At 46.8% G+C, this 16,557-nt stretch overlaps 1 protein-coding gene across 1 annotated transcript in view; it reads left to right on the top strand.

The window, feature by feature from the left end:
- LOC109921516 (sperm flagellar protein 2-like) overlaps positions 1-16,557 on the top strand; it is a 149,957-nt gene that overhangs the window by 17,572 nt on the left and 115,828 nt on the right. Inside the window, exons 9-11 of the mRNA XM_048594278.1 lie at positions 2,425-2,626; positions 8,130-8,318; positions 14,766-14,953. Of these exons, the coding sequence (XP_048450235.1) occupies positions 2,425-2,626; positions 8,130-8,318; positions 14,766-14,953 (579 nt within the window). The remainder of the gene's footprint in view (positions 1-2,424; positions 2,627-8,129; positions 8,319-14,765; positions 14,954-16,557) is intronic.

The following is a 16,557-nucleotide window of genomic DNA, read 5'->3' as shown; positions in this document are numbered from 1 at the left end:
TGGGGAACAGGTTGGAGGAGGGGGCTGAATGGCCTCGTGGTGTTCCTGGGGAACAGGGCACCAGCCACTGATGAGCCCCTGACCTGAGCCGCTCTCGAGTCCTGCTCATTGTGAATAAAGATACATCTGTCTGTTTGTTGGAGTGGGTTCAGAGCGTGGCTAAGACACATTTATTCCTTCACAGTGAGAGTCTATTGCCCAGGGTATGGAGCTGCTATCTGTGGCTGGACAGGGCTGTGGTTTAACAGGGTGTAGTTGAACAAGGATCCTCACTAACCTATATAGGTTACATCAATGAAGACAGGTTCAGACAGGTTCCTGCCCATGGAGTTACTAGCGATGATGGTGATGGTGTAGATGGTCCAGATCGAGGTGTGGTCCCTGTCAAAGAAGCAGGTGTATGGTCCCATGGTAGTATAGTCTGGGCACTCAGAGCCCAGCTCCTCCCTGCCAATCACAACAAAGATATCAACATCCAGCTGGGCCAATCAACCACCCTCAATTCAGAACCCCCGCCTGAGGCCATTCAGGCTCCTACTAACCCCTCTCCCAAACCTGTCCTCATTTCTTCCAGTGTCCCCTGATCATTACTGACTCCTCCTGATGCCCTTGGTCTGTTGCTGGCCCCTTCCTGACCATCCTGAGGCCATTCTGATCTGCTCCTATCCCCACCCTGACTCCTCCTGACCCCTTCCTAGTGCTTTCTGTTCCAGGACTGACCATTGTTGGCCATTTAAAGGGACACCCCCAGCCAGACAGAATCTATAGTTCCATCTCCAGGAGCTGCTTGTGCTCTGTGATGACCCCTGGCCACAGGGTGTCCACTCAGAGTGACAGCGTGATCAGGTCCCTGTGCCCAACACTTCCAAATAAGAATGGACATTTGGGACACTCTATCTCTGTCTGTTGTGACGTACTGTGCCTTTAAGAGATGCGTTCTGTGCTGTTGCTCTTACAGAAGTGTGTGGTCACAGTGGTGCAGAAATGTCTCCTTCAGACAGGCAGTTGGTAAACAGCTTTTGAGTTCTCCCCAGGTGTTTAGTTTTAAATTGAAACAAAAGATTCATGAGTGGGTGGGGTCAGGGCTCACATGACTGAGTAAGAGTTTGAGTTTTACTTTCAGTAAGGTGAAAGCTTCTGCTTCTGTTAGAGTGAAGTCTTAGGCAGTGAGGCTTCCACTTAAGAATCAAAAGGGGTAGATTGTTTCTTTTTGCTGAACTGGAGAGAGGCAGCACATGAGACACCCACTGTTTGCTGAATTGTATTTTTGCCAATGTTTATTGGAACTGTTGATGATTTGTGGTTAAGTAATACATTATCTTGTTGGGTATTTCAATAGAATAAAGCTATGTGAGTTTTTTTTGCATTTTAATTATGTTGTAAAAATGAAGTGTGCTTTAATTAAAGCCTTGTGGTGGATCATTTGAATCACATCTAGGGTAGGCAATGGCCTAGTGGTATTATTGCTGAACTGTTAATCCAGAGACCCAGATAACGTTCTGGGGACCTGGGTTCGAATCCTGCCATGGCAGATGGTGGAATTTGATTTCAATACATATCTGGAATTAAGAATCTAATGATGACTGTGAATCCATTGTTGATTGTCGGGAAAAACCCATCTGGTTCACTGATGTCCTTTAGGGAAGGAAACTGCCATCCTTACCTGGTCTGGCCTACATGTGACTCCAGACCCACAGCAATGTGGTTGACTCTTAACTGCTCTCTGGGCAATTAGGGATGGACAATAAATGCTGCCTAGCCAGCAACGCCCTCATCCTGTGAATGAATAAAGGAACACAGCACCTTACACTTGCCTTTAAATAAATGTGAAAGTTAGGGTCTAAGCTATCTCTTCACAATACTCTTGGGATGAGGCAGGGTCTAGTCTGGTCCATAACAACAAGCATCTGCTCCCTCCACCCCCGACGCTCAGTAGCAGCAGTGTGTACTATCTACAAGATGCACTGCAGAAATTCACCAAAGATCCTCAGACAGCACCTTCCAAACCCATGATCACTTCCATATAGAAGGACAAGGGCAGCAGATACATGGGAACACCACCCCCTGCAAGTTCCCCTCCAAGCCACTCACCATCCTGACTTGGAAATATATCACCATTCCTTCACTGTTGCTGGGTCAAAATCCTGGAATTCCCTCCCTAAGGGCATTGTGGGTCAACCCACAGCAGGAGGACTGCAGCAGTTCAAGAAGGCAGCTCACCCCCACCTTCTCAAGGGCAACTTGGAGTGAGCAATAAATGCTGGCCTGCCCAGTGACACGCATATCTATGAGTGAATCAAAAACAATTCCTATTTTCTGCTTCGTTTCTGCTAACTGATTCCCAATCTATGCCAGTATTGTACCTCCAATTCCATACGCTCTGATTTTGCGTACTCTGAAATGGAAATGGTTTGTCTTTTCCAGGGCAAGCAGTACGGTCCATATTGTGGAAGAATCTACCCCTTCGAATGAGATGTTTGTTCCATGTGTGAGAGTGGAGGAACATCACACATTTATTGAGAACCTTCGGAAGAGACTGGATGAGGAAGGCAAAGCAAGGAAGGAGCGGGAGAAGCGGCGACGACGAGTGTTATTGGACCAGCTGCAGGCACACGAGGCCCAGGAGGTAGGAGGGTGCAGCACAGCACTGGGCATAAAGCTAAGGCCTGTCTATGGAATTTATTGCTGGAATAAAACCCAGAGGCACAACATAATGTACTGGGTCCACAGTTATTTACAATATATATCAATGAGGATGGGGCAATCGACTGTATAATACCAATGTTAGAAAATGACACAAAAATAGGTGGGATGGCAGGTGGTAAGGATGACCCAAAGAGGGATATCGACAGATCAAGTGAGTGAGTAAAGACGGGGCAGGCAGAATATAGTGTGGGAAAGTTTAAGGTTTTATACTTTGTCAGGAAGAATAAAAAGACTGCAGAAAGCTCCAACCTGGAGTGATTTAGAGTTGCGTATTTAGGATGTAGAGCTTATAAGTTCAGTACACAATAGGGAAGGTAAACGCAATGTTGGCCTTTATTTAGAAGGGTGCCTGTATTGAACATACACAATTCTTAGGAGGCTTCATGGGGTAGATGAGGGAAAGATTCTCCCCTAGTAGGACCAGAGGGTATCATCTCAGAACAAGGCATTGCACATTTAATATAGAGATGAGGAGGAATTTCTTCTCTCAGACGGGAGTGAACTTGTGGAATTCTTTACCACAGAGGGCTGTCAAGGCTGGGTCATTAAGTATATTAAAGGCTGAAATAGACAGAGTTTTAATCAGTGAGGGAATCAGGAATTATGGGGAAAAATGCAGGAAAGTGGAGCTGATCTCATTGAGTGTCTAAAGGTGTGCAAGTTAAGTGGATTGGCCATGCTAAATTGCCCCGTAGTGTCCAGGGATGTATAAGTTAGATGCTTTAGCCATGGCATATATAGGGTAGGGGAATGGGTCTGTGAGTGATGCCCTTCGGAGGGTCGGTGTGGACTGAATGGCCTGTTTTCACACTGTAGGCATTCTATGGATTCTATGGAATGGCAGAGCAGACTTGATGGGCGGAATGGCCTACTGATGCTCCCGCATCTTAAGGTTCACTTCAAGTTCAGAGACTAAAATCTTTACTGAAAATGAATCACATCTTCATAACAGCATCAATACAGTGGGGGAAATGGGGAAACGTACAACAGTTGGGTGTTATTGGAAAGGAGTTATTGTCGGGAGTTGAGTGTTGCGGTTGACTGGTGGCAATCATAGAAAGTTTGGGATTATAGAAAGTTGCCAGTTTATGGGGATTGTGAGGTGAGGGGGCTCATTAATGAATTGCACAGGGTATATTGAATCCTTTATTTTGTATGCACTTTTTTTTGTGCTGCAAAGCCAGAAATGAGCCTGAAATAGGTCAGCATGGTAACATTCAGGGATTATTAGAATCAAGTTCTGCTCCTGACTGCTGCGTTTGACTGTTTCAAACTTTAGTTTCATTCAATACTACTGAGGAAGGAGGGTGGAGTTTGTTGCAAGAATTTCAATAAGTCTCTCAAAATAATATAGGGGTCATGGAAGAGTAATTCTGGGGTCACAATTAATTGGAGAAGAAGATAGATAAAGATAGAAGCAAGCCACAAGCAGAAAGTAACCTTAGTCGGACATGTTGAAGAAAAAAACTGAACTACATCGAGTCTGTGTAATGGGAACTGAGTGAGAAGTCGAGAGTAGCTGGATGGCTCCATGCTGTTCAAACTCAGAAGGACGGTTCAGGAGTTAGTGGGCAGTTAGGTGTTGGATTCAGGGCTCCTGAAGACTCCAGCAAGCTCTGGGGGCACAGCAGAAGCTACACCTTCGATCACTCAGTTTGGCTGCAAGCAAGGGGTGAAAGATGCCTATAGTCAGAATCTACTTTGTGCAACTGACCAGAAATAGAGTGCAGGAAACTAGGGGTAGTATTAACTTGGTGAAGCTAGTAGTCAGTAAAAGGCTAGAGTTGTACCTGTAAGTAAGTGCCAGAGAATCCAGGGGAATGAAGCCCTGGAGAAGGAAGTTATTAATTTTCCTAATCATTAAGGCACATCAAACAGCAAGTGAAATCAAGACAGATCACATTCTCAGCAAACCTGAGCCTTCCACAGACAGACTTTGGTGTCAATGTGGACCTCCAAATCTTGTTAAATATTCACAAGGGATTATAGAATCATGTAGGGTCAGAAGAGGGTCTTTGGGCCCATCGAGTCTGGACTACCAAAACTAAACCTACACCAGTCCCACTTTCCAGCAGTAGGCCCATAACCTTAAATGTTGTGATATTTCAAGTGCTCAACCAAATACTTGTTAAAGATTCTGAGGTCTCTGACTTCATACCCTTTCAGGCAATGTATTCTACACTCCCACCACCCACTGGGTGAAAAGACTTTTCCTCTTATCCCCCTTTAACTGCTTATCATTCACCTTAAAATGATGCTATTTGTTATTGACCCTGTGACAAGGGGTAACAACTGCTTTCTGTCCCCACCCCCCCCCAACCCCATCCAGGCCCCTCATAATCTTATCCACCTCTGTCAGGTCCCCCTTCAACCTAATCAGCTCCAAAGAAAACAACCTGAGCTTATCCAGCCTCTCTCCACTGCTAAACTGCTCCATCCCAGGCAACATCCTGGTGAATCTCCTTCTGCACCCCCTCCAGTGTATTCACATCCTTCCTATAGTGTGGTGACCAGAACTGCACACAGTGCTCCAGCTGTGGCCTAACCAAAGTCTTGTACATCTCTAACATAACCTCCCTGCTCTTATAATCTATGCCATGACTGATAAAGGTAAGTGCCACGTGCCTTCTTAGCTACCCTATTAACCCGTACTGTGGACAAACATCCCAAGATCACTCTGTTCCTGTGAGGTTCCTAGCATCCTGCCATTCATTGAGTACTCCCTTGTCTTGTTCCTTCTTCCAAAGTGCATCAAATCACATTTATCAGGGTTTAATTCCACCTGCCACTGATCTGCCCATCTGACCAATCCGTTTATATCCTCCTGTAATCTAACACCTTCCTCCTCTCTGTCAACCACCTGACCAATCTTTGTGTCATCCACAAACTTACTTACCATCTCTCCCACATTCCCATCTCCATTGTTTATGAATATCACAAACAGTAAGGGACCCAGCACTGCTCCCTGTCTTACACCACTGCACACCGGGCTCCAGTCACACAAACAGCCTCCTACCACCATCCACTGTCCCCTGTCACTAAGCCAGCTTTGGATCCAATTTCCAAAGTTACCCTGGATCCCATGAGCTTTTACCTTCTGTATCAGTTTCCCATGTGGGACTTTGTCAAAGGCCTTGTTGAAATCCATATAAACTTCATCAGCTGCCCTACCCTCATTCAAACCCATTGTAACATCCTCGAAAAATTTCACCAGGTTTGTCAAGTGTGACCTTCCTCTGAAAAAGCCACACTGACTATCCCTGATCAAATCTTGCCCCTCCAGGTGGAGATTCATTCTCTCTTTCTGAATTTTCTCCAACAGTTTCCCTCCCACTGATCTATAGTTTCCTGCTCTATCAACCACATTAACTGTCGTCCAATCCTGTGGCATCTCCCCTGTGGCCAGAGAGAAATTAAAGTTTGTGTCAGGGCCCCAGTACTTTCCTCCCTCATTTCCCACAGCAGCCTAGAATATAGCCATCCAGACCTGGGCATGTGTCCACTGTTAAACTCACCAAAACCTCAAATACTCCCCCACTCCCTGTAACAATTTGCTCAAGAACATCTCATTCCATCTTCCCAAATTCTGTACTTGGATCCACCTTCTCCTGAGGAAAGACAGATGTGAAGTGTGCATTTAACACTCCATCAACGTCCTCTGGCTGCACACACAGATTACCCTCTTGGTCCCTAATGGACCCTACTCTTTCCCTGGGTATTATCTTCCTTTTAGATATATTGTGTTGGGATTCCCTTTAATCTTGCTTGACAATATTTTCTCATGTCCCCCTTTGCCTTTCTAATTGCTTTCTTAAGTCGCCAGTGCACCTTCTATGCTCCACCAGGGCCTCCATTGATTTGCTCCCTTTGTACCTGTTATATGCCTCTCTTTTCCTTTTTGACCAGTCCTAAATATTCCTAGACATCCAGGGTTCTCTCGGCTTGTATTCTTTATTTGTTCTCAGGTTGAGGGCAGCATTTGTTACCCATCCTTAACTGCCTGAGATGACTCAACCACATAGTAGGTCTGGTATCACAGGAAGGCCAGACTGGGTAAGGTCAGCTGATTTCCTTCTCTAAAGGAGATTTGTGAACCAGATATCCTTTTACAACAATCAATATCAGCTTCGTGATTGCCATTTGACTCTTAAATACAGATATTTTTATTGAATTCAAATTCCTCCATCTGCCATGGCAGGATTCAAACCCATATCAGTAGAATATGGTCTCTGAATTAACAGTCTAGCAATATACAATTAACCTATCACCTCCGCCTCTATATTTCACCCTCATGGGAACATGTTGGGTCTGTACTCCACCCCTAGTACCTTTTTGAATGCCTCCCAATGTTCTGCTACAGCTTTACCCACAAGTAGTTGTTCTTAGTTTATTTTGGCCAGATCCTGCCTTGTTTTAATAAAGTCTGTTTTACCCCAATCCAAAAACCTATTTTTGCAGACCAGCTTTCTCCTTTCCATAACAAACTTAAAACATATGAAACATTAACTCTGTTTCTCTCTCCACAGATGCTGCCAGACTTGCTGAGTTTCTCCAGCAGTTTCAGTTTTTGTTTAAAATGCCCCCACTGTCCCCTCGAGCACCTCTCTGCAGTCATTCCCCAGAGTTAGGTTCAACACTGCACTTTCCCTTGTTGGACTGTCTACACAGTGACATAAAAAGCTCTCCAGTTTACATTTCAAGGAATCTGCCCCTTCAAAACCCTTTATATCATGATTATACCAATTAATATTGTTCTGGTTGAAATCTAACTATTCTTTTATATATTCTCTATCTATTATATGTTTATTATTAGTTTTGCAGACATCAATGAATTGTCGGCGTACCTGTTGTTCAGTTGCTCTCTGACGGTTTGGCAGTTTGACTGTTTAGATACTCTTGACAGTGTGACTGTCCCCTTTGTATTCCTTGCCTTTTAATAAACAGACATTGAAACTCCCTCAAAAGTGACCTGTGGGGTGTTTGACCACAGTTTTGACCATGCATATAGGTCTGTGTTACTTTTGAAATGTTACAGTATAACCTACATTTATCTTTGCATGCTCCTTTCAGATTTATCTTTAAAAACAGGTGAAACAGGTTGGACTCTATTTACTGGAGTTTAGAAGAATGAGAGGTGATCTCATTGATATGTATCGGATTCTTAAGGGACTTGACAAGGTAAATACTGAAAGAATGTTTCACCTCATGAGGGAGCCAAGGACCTAGAGTAGTGCCAGTAATGACGCAATGTAAGACAGTGATATCTCTGTAAGACAGTGGTGACCCAGTGTATGTTATTGGTTTCTATGTGAAGACCCAGTGTAAGCTGGTGATGTCCCAGTGTATGCCAGTGGTTACTCTGTGATCCAGTACTGACCGAGTGTAAGCCAGTGATGGTTGTGTGTTCCTATGCCTGATCCTAGGAGGTGTATCGTGAGGAGCAACTGGTGAATCGGCTGATGCGCCAGTCACTACAGGAAAGGCGGATTGCTGTCCAGCTGATGCATGCTCGCCATGAGAAACAAATCATCATACAAAACCGTATCTTCCGGGAGAAGCAGTACAAGGAGAAACGATTGCAGGAGTTCCAGGAAGCATTGGACAAGGAAGCGGTATGTTGGCTAACAGCAGCTTCTTTATTATTGCATAGGGTTTTGCTGGCATAGCCTGTTTTAATGGCTCATTCGCAGTGGGCTCTAAGCCATTTCAGAACGTAGTTAAGAGTCAAACACATTGCTGTGGGTCTGGAGTCACATGTAGCCAAACCAGGTGAGGATGGCAGTTTCCCTCCCTAAAGGACATTAGTGAACCAGTTGGGTTATTTACAACAATTGACAATGGTTTCATGGCCACCGCTAGATTCTTAATTCCAGATTTTATTGCATTTAAATATCACCATCTGCCAGGGTGTGATTTGAACCCATGTTCCCAGGGCCATTAGCTTGGGGTTCCGGGTTACCACCTCACCGCTGCCCCTCCTCAGCTTTACGACAGACTCAGGGTGGAATCCTGAATGATGCAGGCAGAATCACATGGGAAGTTCAGCAAGGCTGATCTCAACTTTGGGAATAACTCACTGCATCGTTTTATTCAGTTCAGGGTGTCAGGGTGAGATTCTCACTAAGCAGCACCGAGGTGCCTATTAATACAGATTATTGCTTTTTAATGTGCTTATTCACTGCATATTTCACTTCATTAATACACAGCTTTCCATTGTACCACCTGCCACGAGCAAATTAGACGCTAAAAATTCTTGACACAGGAGTCAGAGCGGGTACCTGGGGAACCTCCAGCTCCAAAAGATGTCCATGGTGGACTTTATTTAGTCATTTCTCAGGCACTGGCCATAACCACCCCACAACCACAAACATTGGCATCTGACATATGCCAGCCTTGAAGAACCCTCATTGCACATCTCCAACCCACTTACAGGATACTTCTGGACTTCAATGCTGCACCTAGGGCCACAATGACACCTCTCACTGTTAAACTGCACCAAGGACACTCAGACACGCTCACCCAGTTCAGGGACTGCACCAGGCTGCAGCTCTGGCATGTTCCTTTGCTTCCTTCATGCTCACTGACTTTAAACCTATCTGGGTGCTCACTGCTTCCCTGCCTTGCCTTTTTGCACCTCATTGAGGTGATCTCATTGAAACCTACAGAATAGTGAAAGTGATAGATGGGATAGCTGTAGATAAAATGTTTCCCCTGGTCACGGATGGCCGTGGAAGCTTGTCTTTGAGTATGTTTAAGATAGAGATGGATAGATTTCTCATTACCAGTGGCATACAGTGGGATGGGATGTTCAAAATTCAGTGAGATTTTTGATCAGCCATAATTGTATTGAACGGGAGGGTGGGCTTAGTGGGCTGAATGGCCTACTCTCGTTCCTGCCTTCCACACCACCTGCCTTCACTCTTTCTGCCTTTTTGTGGGCTGTTTTCCTCCCATTGAGGCAGGTACTAAGGGTGGTACAACTGTTAGTTTTGGTGCCAGAGGGGTGTTGTCCTGAATGAGTGAGTAGGCAGGGCTGAGGGCATACAGGATTCATGGAGTCGGGTTTGAGGTGGATGGCGGTGAGTGAGGGAAGATGTTGCAGGCAATAGTGAGATTGGGAGAGTGTGGGCCTTGGTGGGAGGTGGGTGTAGTGGCAGAGAGAGAATATTTCAGAAAGAAGATGGTGGCATTTACACAGGCAGAGCGCTTCCTACACTGCTAGGCATTCCTCAAGTTGGTGACACAACATCAGACCAGGTTGGGCATGGTCTAGTGTCATGGCCTCCACTGCTGGACCTGGGGAAAGAGAACATCCTTCCTGTACATCACACTGTCCAGCAGGACCTCCACATTCAAATCTCAGGAAGCTGCAGGGCAGCTTCAGTCTGACTGTACTTGTCCAGGCACACAGTGGCCTTTTAAAGTTGGTGCCAATGCCAGACATGCCAGTCCATTCGAGGATATCCTGGCAGTGATATGGTGATAGAAGGCAGCTAGACTCAGACAAGGGAAGTGCAGTTGGTATGAAGTAGGTGTAAATGAGGCCTGGTTGGTAAGATGCAGCAAGAAAACTCCTCACAGAGCAAAACCCTCCAAAAAACCCAACAAGACTGACACTTAGCTAACGTTGGAAAGATGTACCAAGTAGGGTGCACCAGGAATCAATGCTGGGAGTTCGACTGTTTACAATTTATGTAAATGAAGAAGGGACAGAAGGCGCAGAAGCTACATTTGCTGATGACATAAAGATAAATAAGAAATTAAATTGTGAAGAGGACATAACAATGCTGCAAAAATATAGGTAGAATAAAGAGATAACAAGATGTAGAGCTGGATGAACACAGCCGGCCAAGCAGCATCAGAGGAGCAGGAAGGCTGACATTTCGGGCCTAGACCATTCTTCAGAAATGGCGGAGGGGAAGGGGATTCTGAAATAAATAGAGAGAGAGAGGGGGAGGCAAATAGAAGATGGACAGAGGAGAAGATAGGTGGAGAGGAGACAGACAGGTCAAAGAGGCGGGGATGGAGCCAGTAAAGGTGAGTGTAGGTGGGGAGGTAGGGAGGGGATAGGTCAGTTCAGGGAGGATGGACAGGTCAAGGGGGCGGGATGAGGTTGGTCGGTAGGAGATGGAGGTGGGGCTTGAGGTGGGAGGAGTGGATAGGTGGGAGGAAGAACAGGTTAGGGAGGCGGGTATGAGGCTGGTTTTGGGATGCAGTCGGGGGAGGGGAGATTTTGAAGCTTGTGAAGTCTACATTGATACCATTGGGCTGCAGGGTTCTCCTTCAATTCCTCGCACTTCCTACAGACAAAGGGGGTGGCCATGGATACCCGCATGGGCCCAAGCTATGCCTGCCTCTTTGTAGGATACGTGGAACAATCCCTCTTCCGAAGCTACACTGGCCCTATCCCCCACCTCTTCCTCCGTTACATCGATGACTGTATCGGCGCCGCCTCATGCTCCCAAAAGGAGCTCGAACAGTTCATCCACTTCGCTAACACCTTCCAACCCAACCTTAAGCTCACCTGGACAATCTCTAATACCTCTCTCTCCTTCCTGGACCTCTCTATTTCCATCTCTGGGAACGACCTAGAAACTGATATCCATTTCAAGCCTACCGACTCCCACAGCTACCTAGAATACACCTCTTCTCACCCACCTTCCTGCAAAAATGCCATCCCCTATTCCCAATTCCTTTGCCCCCTCTGCATCTGCTCACAAGATGAGGCATTCCCCTCCCGGACATCCCAGATGTCCTCGTTTTTCAAGGACGTACCTTCCCCTCCACAGTGGTCGAAACGCCCTTGACCGTATCTCTCGCATTTCCCGCAACTCATCCCTCACACCCCCTCCCCGCAATAACAACCAAAACAGAATCCCCCTCATCCTCACGCCACCCCACCAACCTCTGGATCCAACGCATCATCCTTCGACACTTCCGCCATCTGCAATCCGACCCCACCACCAAAGACATTTTTCCCTCCCCACCCTTATCTGCTTTCCGGAGGGACCACTCTCTCCGTGATTCCCTTGTCTGCTCCACACTCCCCTCCAGCCCCACCTCACCCGGCACTTTTCCCTGCAACCGCAGGAAGTGCTACACCTGCCCCTACACCTCCCCCCTCACCCCCATCCCAGGCCCCAGGAAGATCTTCCACATGAAACAGATGTTCACCTGCCACATCTGCTAATGTGGTATACTGTATCCGCTGTTCCCGATGTGGCCTCCTCTACATCGGGGAAACCAAACGGAGGCTTGGGGACCACTTTGTGGAACACCTAAGCTCGGTTCGCGACAAACAACTGCACCTCCCAGTCGCGAACCAGTTCAACTCCCCCTCCCACTCCTTGGATGACATGTCCATCCTGAGCCTCCTGCAGTGCCACAACGATGCCACCCAAAGGTTTCAGGAACAGCACCTCATATTTCGCTTGGATAACCTGCAGCCCAATGGTATCAATGTGGACTTCACAAGCTTCAAAATCTCCCCTCCCCCGACCGCATCCCAAAACCAGCCCAGCTTGTCCCCGCCTCCCTAACCTGTCCTTCCTCCCACCTATCCCCTCCTCCCACCTCAAGACCCCCCCCCATCTCCTACCTACTAGCCTCATCCCACCTCCTTGACCTGTCCGTCTTCCCTGGACTGACCTACCCCCTCCCTAACTCCCCACCTACACTCACATTTACAGGCTCCATCCCTGCCTCTTTGACCTGCCTGTCTCCTCTCCACCTATCTGTTCCTTTATCCATCTTCCATCTGCCTCCCCCTCTCTCTCTCTATTTATTTCAGAATCCCCTTCCCCTCCGCCATTTCTGAAGAAGGGTCTAGACCCGAAACGTCAGCTTTCCTGCTCCTCTGATGCTGCTTGGCCTGCTGTGTTCATACAGCTCTACATCTTGTTATCTTAGATTCTCCAGCATCGGCCGTTCCTACTATCTCTAGGTAGAATAAATATGTGGGCAAAGATCTGGAAAATGGGAAAATGTGAAATTGTCCACTTTGGCAGGAAGCATTAAAATGAAGCGCATTATCTAAGTAGTGAGATATTGCAGAAATCTGAGATACAGAGGGATCTGGGTGCCCTAGTGTATGAATCACAAAAATCACAAAATGCAAGGACAGAAAGTAATGAAGAAAGCAAGCGAATGTAATTGCTCTTAAATTCTTGCCTCGGCTAATCAAGGCAAATATCCCCTTAACCGCCTTATCTACCCGTCCTATTACCTTCAGGAATGTGGAGACCAAGGTCCCTCTGACTTTCAGTACTTTAGATCATACAGCTCGAGAGGTCTACAGGACAGAAAAGGCCCTTCAGCTCATCAAGTCTCTGCCGGCCAAAAACAACCCCCCTAACATTTTTAATCCCATTTTCGAGGGCTCTTTGGCTTGTTAGCCCTCCCCAAGTCCATTACCTCACACGTTTCTGGGTTTAATTACGTTTGCCACTGCTCTGCCCAGCTGACCATTCCATTGCTATCCTCCTGCAGTTTATGGCTGTCCTCCTATTTACCATCCTACCCATTTTCATGCCATCTGTGAACTTCCCCTCCATATTTAAGTCTAAAGGATTGTTGAGGGATTGCTGCTCTTTCTAAAACCAGTAAGCTGATACACACGGTAAGGGCTAGTTACACAGCTGTTGCTTCAAGCAATGGGGAAAGCCTAGTTACAAATGAGCTCAATCCAGAAGGCAGTGTTTGTGTTGATATTTGGCCAGCAGCAAATACCAGATTTGTCTGTGGGCTAGCGGCCAGTTATTGCTAACTGTGGCCAAATACCTGCCAACAACCAGCAGGCAGTTGAACAGTTTGGGGATGTGAATGAAGCTATTGGACCTGTGGAAAGGAGGAACTGGTATGCCTCTTAAGTATGAAGATGGCGAGTTTATTTCATCTCATCAGTTGCAGTAACCTGTGACTTTAACCTGTGTGGCTCAGATGTGACATCATTCCTGGTGCCTACCCACATGACCTCACTTGACATTTACCTATGGCAGGGGAGGGGACTGGTGGGGAGATTGATGCCAAATTTACAACCTGCTCATTGGAACTTGCTGCTCTGGTGGTCATACAATAAGTAGGGTGTCTCCCTATGTCAAACGAGGACACCCTGTCAAGATCACCCATGTTTCTCCACCCCACTATTGGGCGGCACAGTGGCTCACACAACTGCATCACAGCATCAGGGACCCGGGTTCGATTCCACCCTCGGACGACTGTCTGTGTGGAGTTTGCACATTCTCCCCGTGTCTGCGTGGGTTTCCTCCAGGTGCTCTGGTTTCCTCCCACAGTCCAAAGATGTGCAGGTTAGGTGGATTGGCCATGCTAAATTGCCCATAGTGTTCAGGGATGTGCAGGCTAGGTGAGTTAGGAAATGTGGCTGTTATGGGGTTAGTGTGGGAACTGGGTTTGGGTGGGGTGTTCTTCAGAGGGTCAGTGCAGACACAATGGGCCAAATGGCCTCTTCCACACTGTTGGGAATCTGTCATCAGCCCAGCACTGGCCCCACATCAGGCTTATCTAGAAATTTGGCTCTCTTGCAACACGTGCCCTGCAGTGAGGCAGCGGTTCTGGCAGTTCCCACTGCTCAGGATTAGAGAGCTGTCCTCCCACCCATAGTTAAATGGCTGAGTAGCAAACTGGCCCAGTCTCAGCCCAGCCAAGAGTGGTATCACTCCCAAAGTTTACACTGAGTTATGGATGAGAGCAGGAATGCTGCTTCCAGTGTCAAATTCAGCTTCCATTCTCCAAGGATTAAATGATGTGGAGAGATGATACAAACTCAGCTAGATTTCTGAAATTTAGAGGGCTCATTAGGATTTGCATTGTATTTACAAAGATTGTAAAATGAATAGGATGGACAGGTAAAGGGAAATTCTACTGGGGGCAGAGTGTCAAAGCCAATTTTCATGATGGGCATATATTGGTATCATAAACTGTCTGTGATAGAGTGACATTTCAGTCACCTTGTGGGGTCAGGATGGGCAGAGTCCCTGGCTGTCATCGGTGTTTTCTGCCAGAGTCAGGAACGATCTGTCATTTCCTTTGTTTCCCTGCAGGTGTTGGCGAGACAGGAAAAACTGGATCACATGGAGCAGATCCAGCGAGAGCGAGAGGTCCATGAGCAGATCATGGCTGAGCGGTCTGAGCAGCGATTCCGGAAACATTATAACCTGTGCCAGAAAGTGCTGGACCATATCATCGACTTGGTGACCAAGATCGCAGAATACCGCGAGCTCACACTGAAGTAGGTGTAAATCCAGAGCAGCTAGAACATCTGTGGTGTATCTGAGCAGGAATAGGCCACGTGACACCTCACACTCACTTTGCCATTCGGTAAGGTCGTGGCTGATCTCATTACACTACATTCCCATCTATCCCAGTCAACCTTCACTCCCTTGCTTATCTATCTCCCTCTGCCTTCATCAAATTCAAATACTCTGCTTCCATCACCTTTTTAGGAAGAGTATTTCAAAAACTCTTGACCCCCTGTATGGTAGAAAAATCCTTTCTCTGTTATAAACATGCAACCCGTGATTTTTAAACAGTGAATCCTAGTTCTAAATTCTCCCACCAGAGGGGACATCCTCTTCACACCTACCCTGTCCAGGCCCCTCAGGATCTCTCAAGTTTCAATGAAGGTGCTTCCGGCTCTTCCAACCTCCAGTGGATACAGACCCAGCTGGTCCAAGCTTTCCTCGAAAGACAAGCCATCCCTGCTATAAAAAGGATATTATTAAATTGGTAAAGCTGCAGAAAAGATTTACCAGGATGTTGCCGGGATTGGAGGGTTTGAGTTAGAAGGAGAGGATGGGACCTTTTTCCCCTGGAGCATAGGAGGCTGAGCACTTACCTTATAGAGGTTTATAAAATCATGAGGGGCATGGATAGGGTGAATAGCCAAAGTCTTTTCCCCAGGGTGGTGGAGTCCAAAACTAGAGGGCATAGGTTTAAGGTGAGAGGGGAAAGTTTTAAAAGGGATCTGAGGGGCAAATTTTTCACTCAGTATATATATGGAATGTACTGCCAGAGGAAGTGGTAGATGCAGGTGCAAATACAACATTTAAAAGACATTTGAACGGGTATATGAATAGGAAAGGTTTGGAGGGATATGGGCCAAACACAGATAAATGGGACTAGTTCAGTTTGGGAACATGGTCAGCAGGGACTATTTGCATGCTGTATGACTCTATGAGTCTAGTCTAGAAAACAAGATCAGAAAGCGCTGGAGAAACTCAGCAGGCCTGGCGGCATCTGTAGAAAGAAACATAATTAACGTTTCGTGTCCAGTCACCCTTTGTCAGAATGGAAGGCAGATGGGAAATGGGAGTATTTATGCTGATGAAGGGGTGTGAGATGGTCAGGATTAATACGAGGAAAACACAACCACTGAGTGAGGGTCAAGTTGCCGTTTTTAGCCGAGTGATCACAGCCATGTTCTCAGGGTGGAGAGGATCGCTATCTCCTCCCGGCACTAACTGCCCAGGAGATTTCCTCACCACTTCACCCACACCAACCCTCACACTCACAGCTTCTGTCTGGGTCAGATGTAACACTGCCAGCTAGCAAAGGAGCAGCAGCCATGTCAATCAAAACCATCATATTCTGACAGCAAAATGGGAGTTGCCTCAAAGTGTTTGCACTCAGAGACCAACCAAACAATAACTGATGGTCCAGACACTGCATTGGGAACAGGCTCAGGGATGAGGGCAGGCTCAATTTCAGCAACTGCTTTAGGGTCAGGGTCAGGGTCAGGGTCAGGGAGCTGCATTAGGGTCAGGGTCAGGATTAGGGAGCTGCATTAGGGTCAGGGTCAGGGTTAGGGAGCTGCTTTAGGGTCAGGGTCAGGGT

This window comes from Rhincodon typus, chromosome 3 (genome assembly GCF_021869965.1).
Source record: "Rhincodon typus isolate 14 chromosome 3, sRhiTyp1.1, whole genome shotgun sequence".
Classification (NCBI taxonomy): Eukaryota; Metazoa; Chordata; class Chondrichthyes; order Orectolobiformes; family Rhincodontidae; genus Rhincodon; species Rhincodon typus.
This window is presented reverse-complemented; position numbering and strand designations above follow the sequence as displayed.